The 24,332-nt window shown below is 36.0% G+C and overlaps 1 protein-coding gene across 1 annotated transcript in view; it reads right to left on the minus strand.

Annotated features, from left to right (window-relative positions):
• The window catches only part of LOC115423223 (scavenger receptor cysteine-rich type 1 protein M160-like), a 46,074-nt gene extending 37,023 nt beyond the window's left edge, over positions 1-9,051 (minus strand). The window contains exon 1 of the mRNA XM_030139999.1: positions 8,983-9,051. Coding sequence (XP_029995859.1) covers positions 8,983-9,037 — 55 coding nt within the window. The 5' untranslated portion in view covers positions 9,038-9,051. The remainder of the gene's footprint in view (positions 1-8,982) is intronic.
• Positions 9,052-24,332: the final 15,281 nt, after the last annotated feature.

A 24,332-nucleotide genomic window follows, 5' to 3' on the forward strand; every position in this document is an offset into this window, starting at 1 on the left:
TTTGTAGGAAGAATCTCAAGTCCTGGATTACATAACACATTATCAGTTGTATGATATTATAACACAAGTATGATGACGTATGAGCAGGATCTGCTGGCTCTAAGTAAAGTGTAAATCAAAAATTATACATCAAAGTGTTCTTAATAACTCTTTATTTTGCAAAAACAAAACATTAAAAGGACAGAGACAGTAAATAGAAGTGCTACATGTTGCTTTATACATAAATAAAAAATAATGAGGCAGCTCTAAATCTTTGTTAATTCAAACACACATACACACACACACACACACATATATATATATATATATATATATATATATATATATATATATATATATATATATATATATATATATATATTTTTTTTTTTTTTTTTTTTTTTTTTTTTTTTTTTTAATTAATATGAATTCCCTAAAATAGATGGGTATAGGGACCAGTGACAAAACCTAACAAAAGTTCTCCACCTAAAAAAATAAATTCCTTCACACTGCTTTGGTATGAATGTATAAAAATTTATGAAAGCTGAATTTATCAAACATTATGCCTACACTTATAATACTTTATTAACCTTGGGATAAGTTGTTGTACATGATCATAAACTGTTGTAATGACTTTTATAATGCATTATAAATGCATTATAATGTCTTATGAATGTGCGCTTAATGCATTATAAACTAGCAAGGTTATAATAGTTTTGGATTTTTAATTATAGTTTAGTTTTATTTAGTTTTGACTTTTTTTTCTCTAATTCAGTCAGTTTTAATTCGGTTTTAGAGCATGTTTGCTAGTTTTTATTAGTTATTGTTTTTTTCTGAATGCTTAGTTTTAGTTTAGTTTAGTTTAGTTTTAGTATTAGTTTTAGTTATTTCATATATTTTATCTGCCTCACCATCCTATTCAAAGAAATTAGTGAGGTGCGAATCAGCGGGTTACTCTGGACACTTTATTTGGGGGTCAGGTTAGGGCGGCTCATGGACTGAGCAGAGACACAAACACATGTTCATTATGATGTCTAAATTCCCTATAGCAGGTTGGGGGTGTGTGTGTGTGATCCATACACAACGTAACTTACGTGAAAACAACGCAAAGATGTGCAAAGCGTGAGAGGAGATGCACAAAGCAGCCAGCAGTTTAACCAGATAGAAACACACATAACCCAGCTAACCAGCAGTTAAACCAGAAAGAAACATATATAAACAGTTAGCCAGCAGTTAAACCAGAAAGAAACATATATAAACAGTTAGCCAGCAGTTAAACCAGAAAGAAACATATATAAACCAGCTAACCAGCAGTTAAACCAGAAAGAAACATATATATACATGTATAACCCAGTCCATCATCAGTAAACCACACCTTAGCAGATCTCTCATCTCTTAATCATCTCCAGTTCCATTATTAGCCAGCTTTGCTTCAGTTCAGTTCAGCTAGCTGTAGCTAGTAACATCAAACGTTTTTTTTTTTAACATTCTAACAGGTTCCATACCTCTGTAATTGGATTAGTTTTCCTCCTCCTCTTTTCTCCTCTTCTAAACTGTGCACTTCAGGCCTTGGAAGGCCTTTTCATGGTGATAAACTCTCCAGTCTTTACCTGGATGCTAGCTCAACAGTGATGGTGTCACTTAGCTCTGCTCTGTTTCTGTCACTCACACACACACACTCGGTGCGCAAAAAAAAAAAAAAAAAAAAAAAAAAAACGACCCCACTCATCACTAAAGTCAATCCCAGACAGGACTGTGCTGCTGTGTCCCAGCTTTAGTCTGTATGTTCCAGGTAGAGTGGGGACCAGAAGACGACTGGAAACCACCAGTGACCACACATGACAGACTGTGAAGTGTCGTATGGTGCTGCTAGCTAAAACTGCTACAGCCAAATAAACCAATTTGATATCAATGCGACATTGACAAAGACATAATTTTTATACGTTTTAGTTAGTTTTGTAAGCTCACAATACAGTTTCAGTTAGTTATCGTTTTGTTCTTTTAATTAGAGTTTTTATTTATTTCAGTTAACGAAAATGTTTTTTCAAATTTAGTTTTCGTCATTTCGTTCGTTTTCATTAACGATTATAACCTTGTAAACTAGACCTTCAAGTAAAGTGTTACCAAAAGTTGTCTGAAAAATAACACTGGTCAACAACAAATTTATTGTTTAAGTTTTTTGAGCTGATTTAGGATAATTTTGGTGTGCTGAATCCAGTGACATGCAGTCAGAGGAGGCAGAGCCTCCCTGTCAATCTTGAAAAGAAAAAAAAGTTAACTATAAAATATAATAAATGTTGATAGTTGTCAGCTGGTATGTCCTATAAACTCATTTTCCGTTTGAATCCAATATTGTGATGATTTTTTTTTTTTTTTTTTTTTTTTTTTTGTCAATTAGAATAGCAGAATTTCCGCATGCGCCGTTCAAATACAGGCAGGAGATGTGTTGTGAGGCAGCGCTGTGCCTCCAGGAGAACTGTCTCCTCCCCTCATGAACTCTGCTGGTACCCGATGAAAATATTGTGTCGCTGTCCCTCTGTATATCGCAGTTAAAATGCTTTCAAACACTCTGATTATATGCTCTATCCTTCCATAATCTGCATAACATGTGGAATGTATTTCTGTAATGTGTTCAGGCTCGCAGATTAATCATAAAACTGCAGTGAAAAAGTCACTAGGGGAGGAAAACAGTACCCCTGCCTCATGATAGATGGCGCCAGTGAGTCCACAGATTCATGCGCTTATAATCTTCTTCGTTCTTTTTTATACACTTTAATTCACCTCATCAAAAATGGAGGATTACATTTCTGAGCTGAGAATGGATGGATTTCATGTACAAATAAAGGTAAGACCATAAACTTTTTTTATTTTTAGTTTGAAATGGCTCTTTTTGAAGGTTTCCTGTTGAGCTCCTGCCAGTCTACCTATGCTGACTTGATGCAGAGCCCATATACCCAGGCCATTCCTTTTGCTCACTCTCTCTATTCCAGTTTCTCAGGCCACCATATATTTGTAGATCTGGCTCTGAAAGAGTCAGTGCCTCCCCAGCCATGAACCCCACTGCACGTCACTGGCTGAATCCAAAAATCACATTAATTTTGCTCAATCAGGTCAACTTTCTGAACTATGCTACATATTGGCTTTATAACATTTTTGCTTACATTTATGGGCATTTTCACATCATATGATACAAAATTCTTTCATATTTCTTGCAATAAACGAGTTCTGAAGATTTTACTTTTGCCAATTTATGATTAATGTTTTTTTTAATATTACAGGTGAATGAAATGGCTTCGACTAGAAGATCTTGCAAAGATAAGCCTGACGTATTCTGCTACATCTGCGGTGAATACACCATTGTACCTAACAGGAATCAAGTCACAAGTTTCATAAAGTGTGCTTACCAATTTTATTTTGGTATTAATTATTATATTTGGTGAGAAGATCAAATTTTTCAGAATCAAATTAGCAGAAAAACCTGACCTGATTGAGAAAAACAGATGTCATTTTTGGATTTAGCGGTGCAAAATGGTCCTAATTCAGTTGAAAAAACCTAGACAACTTGCAAAAAACATTTTTTTGTAACCCAGTGTAATTACTCCAGTAAAGTATAGCTAACCAAAATTTCCACTGAAGTTAAGTAATGAAGTATTTGTTCTTTGTTACTTGAAATCTCTGGAACACACACACATTTACACACAGTCTCTACCATTTTATTAATAATTATAATAATAATAAATTTTATTTATCGGCGCCTGTCAGGACACTCCGTACAAAGTTGTTTAAATATATTCCCACTCATAGGTCTAAATACTTCCATAGGCTGTTCTAACCCATATGTGAATAGTACGGTGGACACCTGGTGTAAATACAGACTGTAAAGAAATCCTTGCACATTCATCTCTTTAAATTTAATCTTTAACATTGTCTTTCCCAAACTGAGCGCCAGGCTGCAAAATGGTTTGCGTAATCGCTTTTTGTTTTTTTTTTTATAGGTGAATTAATTTTTCTAATTCCAGAGTTGTGATGCAATTCAGAAATGTACCTTTACTATATCAAGTCTCCTAAATAATTAATAATTTGGTAAAGTTATACCCAAGTATTTCCATTTTATGCAACTATTTTATTTCTATTCCTCATTTGTTTATTCATTCAATATCTGAACCCGCTTTATCCTCTCTATGGTCACTAGAGTGTAATGGAATATTTCTATTCCATTACTTTTGATTGCCTCAATTACTGTAACTTTTTTTATATTATGAAATGAAATGAACATGAAACTTTTGTGTATTACTGTGACTTGGTTCATAGATACACATACCGTTACATAGATAAATATGCTGTGGTCTTTGTCTTTTTTTCTTTCTTTTTTTTACATACGTACTGCTTTATATACGTACTGTTTTGTTTTTCTTTTTTAAACATTCATACTACTTTATTAACATACTGTTTTGTTTTTCTTTTTTCTTTGTTTAACATACATATTGCTTTATATACATACTGTTTTCTTTTTTTTTTTTTTTTTTTTTTTACAAGCGTGCTGCTTTATATACATACAGTTTTAGGCAGTATATACTGTTAATATCCTTCATAAGTATACATATTGTCACATCCTGTTAATTCTGTAAATTTGCATCTATTCATATCTTTCCCATTTTTTCATTCTACTTAGCTCTATTCTTATGTTAATATGTGAAATTGTAAAATTTATATTCTATTTTCTAATCTCATTTTTGTTTTTGTAATTTTATATGTGGGTGCTTCTACTAAACTGGTCCTAAAAACAGGACGTGGGGGCTAAAAATTCAAACCAAAAAAAATAGTTAATTAAATTAAATTTAATATTAAAAATTTATTATATTTTTTCAGAAAAAAGACAGTATTATATTTATATTATTTTTATACAAAATTCCGCATGTAAAACAGTAAAAAGGACAAGAAAATTACACGCTACAATTTTTCAAATATCTTTTTAGTCTCTCACAGATACATTTAGGGAATTGAACTACTTATGCAAGGCAGAGTGTTTGACAAAAATGACCACTGTTGCAAAATCATTCGCGATGTGTATGCATTTAACTGGGCAGGTTCTGCATGTAATGCCGGTGGACACAATGGGTTATGCGCGAAACCTGGAATGAGACTGCCGATTCATGAAAAACCTGCATGTCTGGATTAAAAAAAAACACTAGGATCATCAAATTTAACACAGTGTCTTTATTTATAGCGGTATATAAGACCATTTACAGCCATGTTTTCCAAACCAAATGCACTGACACCCAGCTAACTTTTACTGTCCTGATTTTGTTCCTATTTTTGGATTAAAAATTCATTAATTCTGGGATGGATCAGGCAAAAGTATATTTTTTTTTTTTTTTTGCATTTATTTGAGGTCATCAATAGGTACATCCTGGGGGAAAATATGTGTACATTTACCTTTTATTATTGGGTCTACACACAATGACAATAAAGGCTTTTCTATTCTATTCTATTCTATTCTATTCTATTCTTTGATGTCGTCCTGTACCACTGATCGACGCAGTTTATTTAAATGTGACTATACATTGACGATAGATTATTGACAATACTAAAACACTCTTATGTGTGTATCATGACTCAACAAGTTATTCTAAAAAATAAGTTGGTTACTTTTGATGGTTCACATCGGGGGTGTCAAATATACGGCCCATGGGCTAGAACTGGCCCGTCCACAGATTCCAATCTGGCCGGTGGGATGAATTTGCAAAGTACAAAATTTACACTGACGAAATTAACAATCAAGGGTGTCAGACTCATTTTCAAGCAATTTGGGTCAGACCAGTAAAATAATAGTAGAATAACCTATAAATAACGACAACTCTTAATTCCAAACTGGAAGATTTTATCAATATTATACTATGTTATTAAATGTTCCGTACCTCATCTGTAACGCACATGTGTAAATGATAAGCTGAGGCATAATGTTCAAGGTTCACACACATTTTTCAATGTCAATTTCAAGCACTTTTAAGGATCATTTTCAAATTTTTACAGCACAGCACCTTATCGCTGGGTTAAAATACATACCCACAGGAATACATACAGTCAGGATTATTTTTTTCACTTTTAATCACAATGATGTACATCAGGAGTGTCAAACTCATTTTAGTTCAGGGGCCACATTCAGCCAAATATGATCTGAAGTGGGCTGAACCAGTGAAATAATAACATAATAATATATAAATAATGTCAACTCCAAACTTTCCTCAATGTTTTAGAGCAAAAAAGTAAAATTACGTGATGAAAATGTTTACATCTACCAACTATCCTTTAAAAAACAAACTGAAATTTCTTAACTAAGTGCAATTTTAACAATATTATGTCTCAGTTTATCATTTATACATGTAAACTACAATGTACAGTGGCTCAAAAAATACAGAAAATATTTAATAACAGACATAATATTGGTAAAATTACACTTCAGACATTTCAAAATGTTCATATTTGTTCAGGTTATTCGTGTTTTTCTGAAATGATAGTTTGTTTTAGTGTAAATACAATAAAATGACATGAAAATGTTTACATTTACAAAGAGAAAAATTTGGAGTTGTGAGTATTTATAGGTTATTGTGATTGTATTTTACTGATCAGACCCACTGGAGATTAAACTGGTCTGTTTGTGGAACCTGAACTAAAATGATTCACATCTTCAGTGTAATTTTTGTATTTCACAAATTCATCCCAGGGGTCAGACTGGACCCTTTGGTGGGCCGGTTTTGGCCCCCAGGCCGCATGTTTGACACCCGTGATGTACAATGTGTTATGCTATAAACATTTAAAATTATGCTTCATAACAGCAAAAAATGTAGAAGTTAAACAAGAACACAATGTTATTTCTATAAAAAAGGGAAGCCACTTGGCGTTCTTCAGACACATTAAAATGTACCAGGAATTTGACCTCAGAGCACCCGCTAATTTTCTTTTTTGATGTAAAGATTTTATTTTTCAAAATGTATCACGTCTCTGTAAGTAGCTCCAGCTCGCCATCTAACCTGGCTGAGTTCATATGAAAAATAAATCAATTAATTACATCACAGAGTTATAATTGCTGACACTTTCAAGCACTTTCCAGGCCTTGAAAACACAACAGTAGTCGCTTTTCCATTGACCCTCAAATTGCGCAAATATAACTTGCACATAAAAATTTACCTACACTGTAAAAAAAAAAAAAATCTAATTTAACAGAATTTTTACTGTTTATTTTACAGATTTTTCCTGTATTTTTAAGATACAGGAAAATATCAATGAAATTACAAAAATAGACTGCGATTTCACATATCAAATGTGAAATAACATGAAAAAACTGTAACTGTGAATAACCAAAAAATTTCCATTTTTTAAAAGATTTTTTTTTCCCATGGAAAAATACAGTTAAAATACATTTGCAAATGTACTGTAATTTCACAAAAATGTATTTTCTATTTATGACATTAAACTGTTAATTTAAAGTTTAATACTGTAAAAAAATAAATAAATGAAATGAGACAAAATTACTGACAATTAATCGTAACAGAAGTATTTGTTCTGTAAGTTTAACAAGACTTGTCTGTTAATTGACAAATATCTTGTGTAATTACGGGAGGTTTCACAACAAAAATGTTGAATAAATGTATTTTTGTGAATGTATAACATGTATAAGCACTGATAAACTGTCCAAATGCAGTTTTTATCTGTGGATTGTACAACTTAGTGTCATTGAAAATTTTTTATATATATATTTATAGGTAATTTAATTGTTTTAATACATGTAAATATTCTTTATTAAACATTAAAAAGTCAAAAAAAATATGCAAAATCTCATGTAAAGTTAGGGCAAAAAAATGTTTTTTAATTATGGAGAATTACTGTATTTTTATGAGATGGTTATTTTCCATTATTTAACAGTATTTTTTTGGTGCCCCAGCTGCCGGAATAATACTGTTTTTTTTTATGTTTTTTTTTTTTTACAGTGTAATGGAAAAATGACAATTTCGCCAAAAGTCAAATTTTTTGATTAAAACATTTTGCGCTGGCCAGAGGTGGTTTTTCAGGCGTAGCGCAAATGGTATATCACACAAAACTGCAGTGGAAAGACCTTTTTTCGCGACTAGAATCAGGTGAATTATAAAAACTGGATGTTGACGGATGTTACAACAAGCGAAGAAGAAAAAGAAACATGTCGCGGTATGTGTGGACACACCAGGAAACCCAAACTTTTTTTAATTTTGTACGAGATAGAGGGGTAATACATAATAATAATGAATATATCTGTAAATCAACACCATATTTACGTTCGTCACCATGTTTATGGAATGACTTCTCATGTCATCTCGCGATAATCAATAAACAAATCATCGCATTTGTGAATTAATGGAAAAAACGACATTATGCACTTCTGTTTTTTCGACATTTAGTAAATATCGGTAAAGTTTTGCGCAGATGTCCAATGGAAAAGCGACTATTGAAATTCAAGCATTTTCAAGGATTTCAAGCACCCATACAAACCCTGAATATTGTTAAAATTGCATGTATTTTTCTTGAGAAATTTCAGGTTGTTCAGGTTGTTCATTATTTTTTGCGAAAGGAATATTTGTAAATGTAGACATTTTAACATTTTCATGATTTTGTTAACATTTTTTGCATTAAAACACAGAGAAACATGAGGAATTATCAGTATCTATAATCTCAGTTGAAGTTATATTAGTCTGAATGTGGTCCCTGAACTAAAAATGACTTGACACTCTGGTTTCAATCATATTTTGCTGAAAATACTTCTGGGTTCAGACAAGTCGGTTGAAAATGTAGATGTTACAACATTTCATATTGAAGTTTTGCAGGAAAAGTTTGTGAACTCTCTTAAGGATTGTTCAATATCTGGATTTCCCATGTTCTGTTAATGTCTAAACATAAAGGCTAATTATTTTGCGTTTTGCAGACAACATGACAAACATAAAGATGCAAATAATGAGAAGAGCTGTGACTTGCCTTGTAAAACCACCGGTTCAATGAAAGTGAAGCAGAGGAGAAGGAGGGACCACATCGTCACTGCAGACTCATGACTTCACAGTGAAGCAGAGAAATGATCTGCTCATGTTTATACTGCTGCAGGGTGTACCCACCCATATACCGCCAAAAATAAGGTGTGGGACCCAGGAACACTTACAGCACACTTTGACTAATTAAAAAGAAATAATTTATTACATTGACACGATGAAATATTACACAGTATCTTCAGTTACTTACAGGAGACGGACTGTAATTTTCAGTCAGAGGAACAAAAACACATATTTTTTTATGTGATGATATAGATGTCACCAGTTTTCTGCACTCTTTATGCGTACGTATGTATGAGCTTTGATTCCAGGTTTTGGACTACTGGTAGAAAAAAGCTCTGTGAAGATTCAGAGTCTTCTTCACTGTTTATTTATTAACATTTTAGAAGCAAAAAAAATAAAAGATTAAGATGTTTACAAATGCAGCTCTCACACACCACTGCTCTTTGTAAACTCAGGTCGGCTCGTTGTCTAGATCAGGGGTGTCAAAGTCATTTAAGTTCAGTTCCACATTCAGCCCAATATGATCTGAAGTGGACCGGACCAGTCAAATAATAACATAATAATATACAAATAATGTCAACTCCAAACTTTTCTCATATTTTAGAGTGAAAAAAGTAAAATTACCATATGAAAATGTCAACATCTATAAATTATCCTTAAAAAATGTGAATCATATGATCAACTATGAACAAACTGAGACTTTTTAAGAAAAATAACCACAATTTTAAAAATTGTACGCCTCTGCTTATCATTTACACATGTCTATTACAACTTACCACCACAGTGGATCTACAAATACACAAAACATATAATAACAGGCAGAACATTATTAAAAATGCACTTAATATTATTATTTCTCTTAAGACATTTCAGATTATTCACATTTTTTGTAAAGGGTACTTTGTAAATATAAACATTTTTATGTAGTGTTACTTTTTAACACTATAACAGTCGTAGTTTTCAGTATTTATAGGTTATTGTGATTGTATTTTACTGGTCTGACCCACTTGAGATTGAATTGGGCTGAATGCGGCCCCCGAACTAAAATGACTGTGAATATTTTCAGTATAATTTTTGCCCTTTGGTGGGCCAGTTCGACCGGTTCAGACACCTGTGGTCTATATCTTCAAAACTGTCAAATCTTTGGATTTAATTGACCCAAAACACCGTTCCTGAGTCAGAACAGGGGTCTGGATCTATCGCCTTTCCAGTCAAAAACCATAAGGAACATATGTGCATGAATAACAAGTGCTTAAAAGCTGTTCTTACATTGTCTGTTTGTATGAAATGTGCAGTGAATACAAAGAACTAAAACTTTTTCAGCATTTCATCAACTTTAGTGTGTATCATATGTTACATTAAGGCCTAGAGTCAAGCACAAGATCACAAACTTAATTTATATTTGGTCAGAATCAGACTTTTTTGAGCCTACATGTGCATCTTTTCCTCCATTACACAGTTGTGTGTTTTGGAAATAACGCCTGAATCAAAACCTTATCTGTATTCTTAATTACAGACAGATAGATATTCTTTATTTATCCCAAACTGCCAAATTACAGAAATTATAGACGTGTATATATACATTCATAAAAACACCAAACATTACATTATTGTAATGGAAAAATAACTTTAAAGTATAACTGCAGAGGAGTCACCTTAAAGCAGCGTATGACTTTCATCACACATTTTTTTTTTCTAATTTGTATGTAATTCCCCAGTGATAGCCGAATTATCACATAACAAACCAAAACGTCACTCGGGCCTTTTCGGATATCTCCATCCACTCATTCTTTAAAACAGGGGTGTCAAACTTTAGTTCAGGGGCCACATTCAGCTAAATTTGATCTGAAGTGGGCCAGACCAGTAAAATAATAACAGAATAATATATAAATAATGTCAACTCCAAATTTTTCTCTATGTTTTACAGTGAAAAAAGTAAAATTACATGGTGAAAATGTTTACATCTACAAACTATCCTTTCAAACAATGTGAATAACATGAACAAACTAAAAACAAATTGTAATTTTAACACTATTATGCTTTAGTTTATCATTTCCACATATACATTATAACTTACAGATCACAGTGGATCTACAGACACATAAAATATTTCGTAACAGGTCGAATATTATTAAAATTGCACTTCTCTCAAGACATTTCAGGTTGTTCGTATTTGTTCAGGTTATTCAGAGTTTTTGCGAAATTATACTTTGTTTTAGTCTAAATACATGAAAACATTTACATTTACAAAGAAAATTTGAGTTGTGAGTATTTATAGGTTATTATGAGATTGAATTGGTCTGAATGTGGAACCTGAACAGAAATGATTGTTAATATCTAAGTGTAATTTTTGCATTTCACAAATTCATCCCAGGGGCTGGACTGGACCCTTTGGCGGGCCGGATTTGGCCCCCGGGCCGCATGTTTGACACCTGTGCTTTAAAACAACCCTGATAGACTCTTTAATTCTTCGTTGTAGCGTTCTGACTCAATTTCTTGCCAAATCTGTGAGAAACTGCGTTCGCTTGGTCGCCATTCACACAATGCACTTTGCGACAAAATGGCCCGAGTGACGTTTCAGTTTGTTATGTTTTACAGATTTGAAAACAAGATTGTGATGAAAGCCATACGCTGCTTTAAGGTAAAACACAGAAGAGGATAAGTATTGAAGCATTTTTTCACGGGTCCAGACAGGTTTTTTTCTTTTTCAGGCCTAAAATGTCTTTTTGGATTTTTGGTTTTGGAACCTCTTAATGTACAAAAATATACAAATAGCCATCGCATTTGTTCATTGTTACCAGGATTTATTTCACTAAAAAGTCCACATTGGTTAGTAAAGTATTTTTGTTGCTGCTTTTTCCTCCAGTTTAAACCTATATGATCTAAAGCAGGGGTGTCAAATATGCGGCCCGGGGGCCAAAACTGGCCCGCCAAAAGGTCCAGTCTGGCCCGTGGGATGAATTAATGAAACACAAAAATTCCACTGAAGATATTAACAATCAAGGATGTCGAAATAATTTTAGGTCAATTCCATCTAAAGTGGGTCAGACCAGTAAAATACTATCATAATAAACTATAAACAATGAAAACCACATATTTTTTTCTTTGTTTTAGTGTAAAAAAAAGTAGTTACACAAAAATGTTAACATTTACAGACTAGCCTTTTACAAAAAATGTGAAAACCTGAACATATATGAACAACCTGAAATGTCTTAAGAGAAATAAGAGTAATCGTACCAATATTCTGTCTGTTATTAAGTGTTTTGTGTATTTGTAGATCCACTGTGATCTGTAACTTGCAATGAACATGTGAAAATGAGAAGCTGAGGCCAAAAAATGGCATAAATTGTTAAAACTGCACTTTTTTTTTCTTAATAAATTTCATTTTGGTCATGGTTGTTCATGTTTTTCCACATTTTTTAAAGGATGTAAAAATTTTGATAATATAATTTCATTTTTTTCACTCTAAAACATAGAAATTAGACATACACATTTTGGAATTGATATTATTTTTGTATTATTGTGTTATTATTTTAACGATCCGGTCCACTTCAGGTTATACTGGGTTGTATGTGGCCCCTGATCTAAAGGATTCCAGTAGCTTTTACATAGTTCTCTTTATGAATGGTTCACTGTTAACTAGTCGTATTCTTGAATATTACTCATCTTTATTTTAGTTTATTCAAGTTTTCATGCATCACCTTTATTTCAAATGGTGAAACTATTCGTTACTTTCAATGGGATTTTACTAAGTTAAAATAAAGATGAAATAAACAGAGCTAAATTAGCTTTAGAGATGAACTCATGTAACTCATAGGTTCATCCAGTATCCTTTTCTTACTCTCCTAATAGCTGTTAACAGTGAACATCTGTAAATAGTGTGATGATGATGATGTGCAAACAGACATATTTCTATCACATATTGACGGCTTTTTTGCTTCCGATATGTGATAGAAATGTGTACGTCTAATAAGATGGAGGTTTGTTCTTCACACACTGTCACATCCAACCACACCGCTACTGACTGACTGCACTGATAAGGATTTATGTTCATGTTTCAAGTTCAAACTAAAACTATAAATATCCCGTCATTTGCACAGTACCAAAGAGGCCATAGAAATAAGTAATGACGTAAATATATATAAATATAGCTTTTAAATTCAGATTTTAATCACTGTCATTAAACAAACCATGTTATCATGAAACGTGTGAGATGTAGTAATGTGACAGAAAGGTTTCCAGCGCACTTCTTTAAAAGATGTGTCGCTTATCGGTTGCTTATTTTGAGATGTACGAACAAGTGAAGGTTGAGCTCTATGAGGTGACACACACTCCACAGACATCAAGGAAAACAAATGTCAAAACTCATCAGAGAAATGTCAAGCTGTTATTATCTGACATGGGAAGGAACTAAATACAACCTACAAATACTTCAACGCTGTCATTAAGTAATTAACACGGTCAGGTGCGTTTTTACTTGTACATTTTAACACAAATATCAGAACTTTCTACTCAGTTTTTCAAAACGGGCTTGTCGCTTTAGTTTTAATGCATTTGAGAGATAGAAGCAAGTATTTTTAATTTGCATCATGGTGTGTCTTCGGGATGTTTAAGACTATAAATACTGACAACTACACATTTTTTTTCTTTTTTAGTGTTAAAAAAAAAAAAGGAAAATTCCAAATTCGTTATTCCATCACACCTAAAATTCAAAGTAAACAAATGAATACTCAGCAGACATGTTGGAGACTCTGTAATCACATGGATTCAGATCACACACACACATGTTTTGGTAATGCACAAATATTCAATCCTTCTGGTGGAAGGTTCACTCAGCTCTCTGTGAAGTGTTGGGGTCAGTGTATGTTCTGGTAATTGATTTTCTTTTCAGAAACAAAAGAAAAACTAGTGGTTGATTGATTTTTGTTTTAAAACAGAAGTATTAAAATTGAATTTCACTGGATTTTTCTTTTTTTAGTATCAAAACAGATAGCCTAAACCAAACTTTTAAAAAAGTTTGATTTTTGTTTTCTCATTCTAATAACAAAAAAGAAAGCCACTACCTGAAAGACATGGAAAAACTAAATAAAAACGACGATTTTTTTCAGTTTCTGAGCCCGAAGAAAAGAGCACTAAGGGATAAGTCACAAAGATTCTTACAAATGATGAGTTTGTACGAATCTCCCAGTTTGCATGAAATCTGGAATTCGTAGACATTCGTGGAGGGAGCAGGTCTACGTGTCCAGATTTTGTATGATAGCATTAGTCCTCTTTCATTAAAAATGACAACATCCGGTCTCAGAAAGTGAAGAAACCGGTCCAGTCATTTTTTTTTTTTTTTTTTTTTTTTACATTTTACTCTAATATTTAGCTGTTACCCCCCTTGGCAACAAACGAAGGAATCTCTAAGGAAACTCTCTGGAATGAGCTTCTGGGAGGGTGAAAAAACATTGAGGTTGAAGGTCTCAGAAAATACATCGACACAATGCCAGAAAGATGTGCTGCTGTGATTGTTGCCAAGGGGGGCCACACTGAATATTAGAGTAAAATGTAAAAAAAAAAAGGACTGGACTGATACATTTGTAGGTGAAATATTCTCAGTACCTTTGTCTTTACCTTTGCAGTGGCAAAAAAGTGAAATTCAGACTCTAAGAACAAAATAAACCACCAGTTTCTTAAGATTTGACAAGTGTTGTAATATTTTTGCACACCACTGTAGATGATTATTAGGTTACAGGTTTTCATGATTGTTTACACACATTTTCTGAAAGCATGCCTCATACTCTCAGAACTCTACACACAAATAAACACACACACACACACAATGGGGAAAACCCTTCATTTCTCCTGTAAAATGAAACTTTACATTAAAAAAATGTTATTTCTTCTCAAAATGGTATTTTGTTTTCAAATGACGCACACAAACCATCATATGAGCAGCCAACAAAGTTCTCAGTGCACTGTAAAAAATGACTGTAGAATTAACACCAAAGAGTTGTAAAATTGCAACATAAAAAACTGTAAGTGACAATACAATGCAAAGTTGTTTATTTGAAAAGATTTTTGTGTTAACGATTGAATCAAACATAGCTGTAGTTTTTACAGGAAGAGTATGTGAACAAAACCAGATTTGTGTGTAGAAAGGATGTATTTCTATTGTTTTTAGAAAATAAAACTGTAAATTGAAAAACATTGTGGTGCCGTTTAAATTGCAAGACCGTAATGTTGAAATAACGGCATATTTGCTTTTTTTTCTTTTTTTTTTTTTTTTTTTTTTTAATAAAAAAGTTTTATAAAAAAAAGTAAACATTTAACAATTTAACAATTTAAACTTGTAAATGAGTGGGTTGGTAGAGTTGGTAGAGCAGCTCGTCCAATAACCAAAGGGTTGGTGGTTCGAATCCTGGTTCTGACTGTCCATATGTCAAAGTGTCCATGGAAGACACTGAACCCTAAATGGGGTCAGGGCCTCCAGGGGCCTGTTTCACAAAACTAGGATAAGGGATTAAGCCAGGATATGTTGGCTATCCTGGCTCAACTTATCCATGATCCGGTTTCACAAAAGCAGGATAGGGGAAAGCAGGATATGTTTTGATATAAGTTACCATGGAGATTTAGTCTGTGGAGCTAGCCTGGTCCAGACCAGGCTAAATTCCAGGATTTATTTTATCTCATCCCTCATCTCAGGTCCCCAGGTAGACCCCCTGTCCCAGAAACACACCAGACAATTCACCTTTCAACACAAAACCTCAGCATCACAACCTCAGAAACACAGTGACATTCTGGACACAGACATGATGTAAAACGTGGTTGTTAATAGACGTTGTGTGGTTCACCTTGTGATCAGCGCAGACAGATTCCAGAGGTCCAATAGACTCAGGAGTCATGGACTGAACCAGAACCAGAACCAGACCACTGAGACACAACACTGATGAGACAGTCAGCATGGACCATCTGAAATGATAAGATGAAGAATATGAAACCAAACACTGAACAGTGTTCATGAACCCATAAAGGCCCAGCACTACTTTAATGTCAGTTTACAAATGAATTTTCTCTATATCTAACTTTTCTTAAGTGATTTATCTCCATTTGTTATAATATTATCTTCTGTAGTTTGTATTTTATCAGTATAAATCAGATATTTACCTCCGCCAAGGAGGTTATGTTTTTGCCAGGGTTTGTTTGTCTGTTTGTCTGTCCGTTAGTGTGCAACATAACTCAAAAAGTTATGGACAGATTTGGATGAAATTTTCAGGGTTTGTTGGAAATGGGATAAGGAAGAAATGATTACATTTTGGTGGTGATCGGGGGTGGGGGGGCCCACGGGGGGGGGGGGGGGGGGGGGGGGGGCACTGATCAGCCTTGGCGGAGGTCTGCGCTCTCCGAGTGCTTCTAGTTATTGACATGGATTGATAGGATTAGTGGATCAACAGGGATTAAACCGGTTAGACAAGTAGTGATTGATGTTTGGGTCTTTATGGGTTAATTAACAGTATCAAAGTCATGAATCATGATAAGATAAAACAAGATAAGTTTATTTATCCCAAAGGTAAATTCACTGAAGTCAGTGAGCTCATCTATTTATCAGAGTTCTTCAGTCTGATGCAGTTACATTTACACAGTTTCACTCACATCTACAGTCAGTTTAACTTACAATTTCACAACTCCGTTTTCACAGATGTTCATGAACTCTTTGGGTTATAATTGTGATGGTTTCAGCGGAGTGGTCAGTGTGTGTTTGTGCACTACTTACTCATTCAGGCTGTCTGTCACGCTGTCTCTGGTTGTTTTTGTAACTGTGGTGGTGTTGTCTTTCTTTTTCATTCGCTCCTTTACTTCCTCGTTAGCCAAAATGAGGAGTTTTGCGTCCGACGGGGGAAGTTCGCTCCTCTAGTTGCCATGGTGAATCGGTGAATCTGTGATCGATGTCGGAGTCTATTGAGGAAGCCGGGTGCGCGCACTCATCCAGGATGAGTTCCACCTGCTGATGAATCCGTGTCCGTTCATCCTGGTTTGGTCTTTGTGAAACCGATTAAGCCTGGACTCCCATGTTTTGGATTCGTTGAGCGCGGCTTAGTCAGTCATCCTGGATGACGGAATCCTAGTTTCGTGAAACAGGCCCCTGGTCTGGACCAGGCTAAGGATTTATTTTATCTCATCCCTCATCTCAGTCAACAGTCACCACAAATGGAAACCAATAGTTCTTCCACTGCCCATTAAACAATGGAATCACAGTAACTAGACCCACTGTCAGTATATAAACATTTGTGATTATTAATTTCAATAATTTTACATAAATGATGATTTTAGATGATTTTGCAATCATTAGATCAGTTCAGTTCAATTGTGTTTATTCAGACATTTCAAACATCAGACATTTATGCAGATACAATGTTTAAAAACTAAAGAGTCTGTAAAGGAATAGGTTGAAGCCTAAGATCATTCTGCTGACCTCCCCATTCATATCACCAAACAAAATTAAATAAAATAGATACCAATGCCTTTAGCTTAGTAACAACAGAAACAACAAAAAACTAAACAATTCAATAGTTTGAGTAATGCAAAAATGAACATTCACATTCTTCATATATTTTCATGACATTTAAACCTAGTTTTAAACATAAATAGTGTTGTACAGTCTTTGAACTCAGGATATAACTTGTTCCAAACATTTTCTCCAACACACAGACTAAATGTGTTCATATTTGTTCTAACAGAAGGTTTATTGAACACATGACTTCCTCTGAAATTAGAAATAATTTCCCATATTTTAATCAAGCTCTGAATATGAACAGGCAACCGATTTTTTAAATTTTCAACATGAATTGTTTTGTTTTAAAGTAGACTAAGTTACCGAACTTTGAAACTTTTAATTTGATCATAAACTGATGAGTGTGTTCCCTATAGGACACTTTATTGATCAGTGGTATTGGCCTTTTCTGAATAATACTGATTGGATTTGTATTAGTTCTGTCAGTATTCACCCACACCTCCATGCACTACAACAACTTCACTTCTTTTGTATAGTTATTCCAAGGAATTTGATTACATTGACCCTTTCAGTCTCTGTATTATTTACACTTAAATAACTGACAGTTTCCCATAGACTATGTATGTCATAGAAATATAAATACACAAAGAGTAACATGATGTTCCTTTATTGAATAAGGATCAATCAAAGCAAGTAAAACCATCAGTTCCTTTAAAACTGAAGTCACACAGTGACTGTACAAGATAGAAAGAACAGAACCAAAGCATATGATAGAACAGAAGAATAAATACACATTTAAAGGTAGAATACAGCCCACATCTCTGTACACTGAAAGAAATACACATGTCTGTACACTGAAAGAAATGCAAGACAAGTCCATGCGTAACAAATGAACAGACAAATGAATGGATGCAGTAGCCTCCCTGCAACACAGTACACACAGTAAACACACAGTATAAATACAGTATATACACAGTATAGACACAGTATGTAACACAAACATCAAAACAGGCCAAATCAATTTAAATTGAATAACAAAAAAAAACTAGAAGCACTCGGAGAGCGCAGACCTCCGCCAAGGCTGATCAGTGGCCCCCCCCGTGGGCCCCCCCACCCCCGATCACCACCAACATTTAATCATTTCTTCCTTATCCCATTTCCAACAAACCCTGAAAATTTCATCCAAATCTGTCCATAACTTTTTGAGTTATGTTGCACACTAACGGACAGACAAACAAACAGACAGACAGACAGACAAACCCTGGCAAAAACATAACCTCCTTGGCGGAGGTAACAAAAACACACACACACAAATTCCTCTGCCCCTGCAGGACATATTTACCTTAAATCATGCACATGAACTAAAATAATTGAACACATATTGGTTCTTGGCCAGCTGCCCACTGCGGTCATCAGGGAAGATGGCAGGATTGTCCCAGTCCATGTGTGATGCACTTTTTTGAGGGGGGGGCTCCCTCCCTCCCTCTCCTTCCTCGGGCCACATTGTGGAGGACAGTACAGGCCACAGTGATGTCACATGACCTCAAAGGGCTGACCCTTAAGTGGTGAAGACAGTGAAAGCGTTCCTTCAGGAGGTCAAAGGTCATTTGGATCCTGGCCCTTGTCCTGGTATGGGCATGACTGTAGGCCTGCTGTGGTTCCTGGGGGTCTGTGTATGGTGTCAGGAGAAAAGGATGGTAGGTAGACCCCCTGTCCCCCCGAAACACACCAGACAATTCACCTGTCAACACAAAACCTCAGCATCACAACCTCATAAACACAGTGACATTCTGGACACAGATCTGATGCAAACAGTGGTTGTTAACAGAGGCTGTGTGGTTCACCTTGTGATCGGCGCTGACAGATTCCAGAGGTCCGATAGACTCAGGAGTCATGGACCGAGCCAGAACCAGAACCAGACCACTGAGACACAACACTGATGAGATAGTCAGCATGGACCATCTGAAATGATGAGATGAAGAATATGAAACCAAACAATGAACAATCACAAACAATGAACAGTGTTCATGAACCCATAAAGGCCCAGAACTACTTTAATGTCAGTTCACAAATGAATTTTCTCTATATCTAACCTTTCTGAAGTGATTTATCTCCATTTGTTATAATTTTATCTTCTGTAGTTTGTATTTTATCAGTATAAATCAGATATTTTCCTATATTTAATTCACTGATCATGTAGATGTTCATTAAAGCTCAGATTAAAGTTGATGGTTCTTCTATCAGAAACAGATCAAACTGAATAAACAGTGTCTTTTTCAGTCCAGTCTGTCATTAACTGAACATAAACCCAGTGTGTCCATTCACTGTCATTGATCCAACTCCATGGGTTTTACTGGTGAATCAATGTTGTAGAAGATGACTATGTTTCCATGTTCACTACGGAGCCTCTGAACGTCCAAATGGGTCATATCTGATGACCATGAGAGGATGAAGAACTGTATTTGACACTAATTATTGACATGGATTGATAGGATTAGTGGATCAACAGGGATTAAACAGTTTAGATCAGTAGTGATTGATGTTTGGGTCTTTATGGGTTAATTAACAATATCATAAAGTTATGAATCATGATAAGATAAAACAAGATAAGTTTATTTATCCCAAAGGTAAATTCACTGAAGTCAGTGAGTTCATCTACTTATCAGAGTTATTCAGTCTGATGCAGTTACATTTACACAGTTTCACTCACATCTACAGTCAGTTTAACTTACAGTTTCACAACTCCGTTTTCACAGATGTTCATGAACTCTTTGGTTGTAGTTGTGATGGTTTCAGTGGAACAGTCAGTGTGTTTGTGCTCTACTTACTCCTTCAGGTGGTCTGCAGTCCTTTACCGCTGTCTCTGGTTGTTTTTGTAACTGTGGTGGTTTTGTCTTTCTTTTTCATTCGCTCCTTTACTTCCTCGTTGAACAAAATGAGAAGTTTTGCGTCCGATGGGGGAAAGTTCGCTGCTCTAGTTGCCATGGTGAATCGGTGAATCTGTGATCAATGTCGGGGTCTATTTGAGGAAGCCGGGTGCGCGCACTCATCCAGGATGAGTTCCACCTGCTGATGAATCCGTGTCCGTTCATCCTGGTTTGGTCTTTGTGAAACCGATTAAGCCTGGACTCCCATGTTTTGGATTCGTTGAACGCGGCTTAGTCAGTCATCCTGGATGACGGAATCCTAGTTTTGTGAAACAGGCCCCAGGACTGAAATGAGAAGCACACTATAAATCATTTGGGGGTGTGACATAAGCGCCAGGCTGAAGTCTGCTGTCACTTAGCTCGACCCATTTTTCTGTCATTTGGGGGGAACAGACTTTCCACTGGTATACACAATCTGATGAGCCAGCAGCATACCTAACCACTGTGTGTGTATACACAGAATGTGAGTGGAAATCCGTGTCCGTGACTGTGTTTCGTTCAGTTATAGTTAGCCCCTCTGGTTCCAATTCAAGGTTTATCCCCAGTTTGCACATCAGAACCCGGCCGCACAAATTAATGGGACAGATGTGTGAGAGTAAGAAACAATGTTGGAAAGAACATTCTTGTGAACCACATGTCAACGGTACAGTAAAGCTCTCTCTGTCCTGTTTACCACCAGCCGACACAGAAATAATAGTTTTTCCGCTCAACTTTGGTGTAGGTGTTAAGTCTACATGTCTGATCACAGAGTGTGTAGCTCCACTATCTACTAAAAACGATAACTTAAAACTGCTTATAGTAAGTTCAACCACAGGGAGCTTCTGATAGGAGGCAGTACACAGCTGGGCGTGTGTGTGTGTGTGTGTGTGTGTGTGTGTGTGTGTGTGTGTGTGTGTGTGTGTGTGTGTGTGTGTCACCTCCTCCTCCCTCGGGAAGTGCAGCAGAAGCTGTAGTGGGTGTGGAATCCGTGTCTGGAGACCCGCCCTCCAGGGCTGCGAGCCAATCCCCTCCCCCTTTCCCTCCACGTGGCTGTCTCCGCCCCGCCTTCTCTGTGGGCAGCCCCTTTTCCCATGTCCTGGTTGGCCACAGAAGTGGCCCACCCCTCCACATGTCAGACCACCCCTTCCGGCTGTAGGTGGGCCTCGAGTGTTCTCCGGTCCCCTCCCCCGCCCGGGCTGTTCCCCAGGGGGTCGGGTGGACCAGTCCGGAGTGTCTGATAAAAGTGACCCCTGCCCTGCATGTGAACTCTTGGACTGTTTCCTCAGGCCTGTTTCAGGTTTCTCCATGCAGACACAAAGCCTCAGGTGGGAAAACCGTCCGGCAGAGACTAGGGGTCATCTTTGCAGGGCGGGGGGGGTGGTAAAGTGGCGGAGCTTAAGCTCCTTGACATCAAAAATCTGTTTTACAGAGGGCTTTGTATAAACAACAGCATAATTTACCAGATGTTACAGAGTAGAACAGACGTCGCACAAAAATACAAGGGAAGTATAAAGTTATGAATACAAAGAAGTGGTTTAAATATTCAAATAAATTAGGCATAAAAGGGAAAAAAACACAGCTAGATGTGTTTACAGTGTCATCTACGGTTACAAATGCCTCCGTTTGTTTTTGCTTCATTCAGCTTCCTCCAACCACATCTCAAAACATTTGTTACAAGTTTCCTATTGTTTAAAGTCCCTGACCTTGTTTTTTTTTCCTCTTAGCCTCCTTTTAACTCATTCAGTTTTTGCACACTCAAAGTTCCCGTTTTAGGAAAAATACCCATGTTTACCCAATAATCAGCACATTCAAGCACCATTTCCCCATATTTTTTACCCATGGGTTTTGGAATAGGGGCCTCTCTGTCCACACCCCCCTCACTGTGCCCCGGCCGGTTCTCCATTTTACACTTAGAACATCTTCTAAATGGTTTTTGTTCCTTATGCGGCGTACAAAATACTAAAAAAGCCTTTAGATTTTTCTTTTCGGTTTACAGCGAAAAAAATCTCACAAAAACGCCTTCTCTGTGGATTTCTCCACAGAAGCTACCAATGTAAGTTCGTTATAAACGTGCTCTACTGTATTTACATACAGTAGCAACCTTATCCGATTTTTCTTTTTGGTTGAAGGTGAAAAAATCACACAAAACGCCTATACCCTATTGTATTTGCATACAATAGCAACCCAATTCAGGTTTTTTTTTTGTTTGTTTTTTTAAATTGTGCACTACTGCAGGTGCTACAGTAGTCCCCAGTGACGTAAGTTTGGAACACAGAGAGAACAGACAGCCCCACGAACCCCAAATTGTAACTTTCTCACTGAGTGTGGTGTTAACTCAGTCCAGATTCCAGTTGTGAGACAGGCGGGGCTCGGAGCTGGTCCCCCGTCTGCGGTGACGTCTTACTACGGGGCTACAGCCGCTGTTTGGGCCATAGGATGGTCAGTCCACCAACCTCCGCTCCCCGTCCGAATCACTCATGGAATCCTGTTCGTGACGCCACATTGTGTTTGGCCGAAAAAGGAGGTGTCTGTCATCTTATTGGCGACCAGTGCTGTACCTGTGTACCTGATGTTACTGCTAACAGTCAGATGTACAATCAGCTTGATCACCTTAGACGGGCCTACATGAGGAGAACACTGCATACATACACTAGAACAGGCTGGGAGTTTTGGGGCTGGCTGCTGTCTGGGGGATGGAAGGCAATGTTGATGAAAATTGCGGCTGTGATTTTTGGTGTGTTTTTATTACTCCTTGTATTATCCTGTTGCATTATTCCAATAATCCGTTCAATGATTAGCAATGTGGTTGGTACTTTTAGTAAGGTACAGCATGAAGTGACTGATGATGATGATGATTATGATTTTGATGACTCAGATGATCTTGATGATGATGATTTGATGTTGTACGAAGAAAGCAACGTGTAATCCTGTAATCCTTATGGTTTGAGGATCATTTATAATCATTTATTAATACTTGTATGTAAATTTTATGTTTTTGTATGATTGATTCATTTGAATAATCAAAAGGGAGGAAATGTGGTGGAAAATTTACTTTTACATTTACTTCTATATTGTTGGTACATCTTCTTTTAATGCTGTCATTATTCATATAATATGCTTATGTGTGATGTTTACCACTCTGTAACACCCCGACCCAGGAACAGTGTTCTTGCCTTGAGTTAAAACCCAAACACCTAAATGTCTGGATGTACAGATAGGTGATGGCGCCTGCGCGCTAGATAGGATTTAAACAAGGTTAGGGTTAAGAGGTCAATATGACCTCTTCTCTGTGGAACGGGAAGGGATGGTATAGAGTAGTACAGTGTACGTATGGGGATGTCATCTGGGTGTCACCATGGTACGAGGGGGTTGGATTTTGGGTCTATATAATCTTTAGTATTCTCATGTTTAATCAGACTTCACTTACAGAGTTTCTCTGTGATTGACTTCTCAATAAATGCATTTATTTTAACTCTAACTTTCTCTCCTCCTCTTTGTGTGGGTTGCCAGTTGAACATTTCCACAACAGTTGGTAGAGTTGGTAGAGCGGCTCGTCCAATAACCAAAGGGTTGGTGGTTCGAATCCTGGCTCTGACTGTCCATATGTCAAAGTGTCCATGGAAGACACTGAACCGTAAATTGCTCCCAGTTGGACCTGGTGGCTTTGGAAAGTGCTTTGGACACCATGAAGGTGGAGAAAATGTATTAAATAAGTGCAGTCCATTTACCATGTAAATCCAGTGTTAAATCTACATGTTTAAAATATTAAATCTACATGTTTAAAATGTTAAATCTACATGTTACTCCATAAATGTGTTTACAGTTGGAGGTGTTTTTTACAGTATTGTTCTGGAAACCACAGCTGCCAGTTTTTTTTTT

This window comes from Sphaeramia orbicularis, chromosome 7 (assembly GCF_902148855.1).
Source record: "Sphaeramia orbicularis chromosome 7, fSphaOr1.1, whole genome shotgun sequence".
Taxonomy (NCBI): domain Eukaryota; kingdom Metazoa; phylum Chordata; class Actinopteri; order Kurtiformes; family Apogonidae; genus Sphaeramia; species Sphaeramia orbicularis.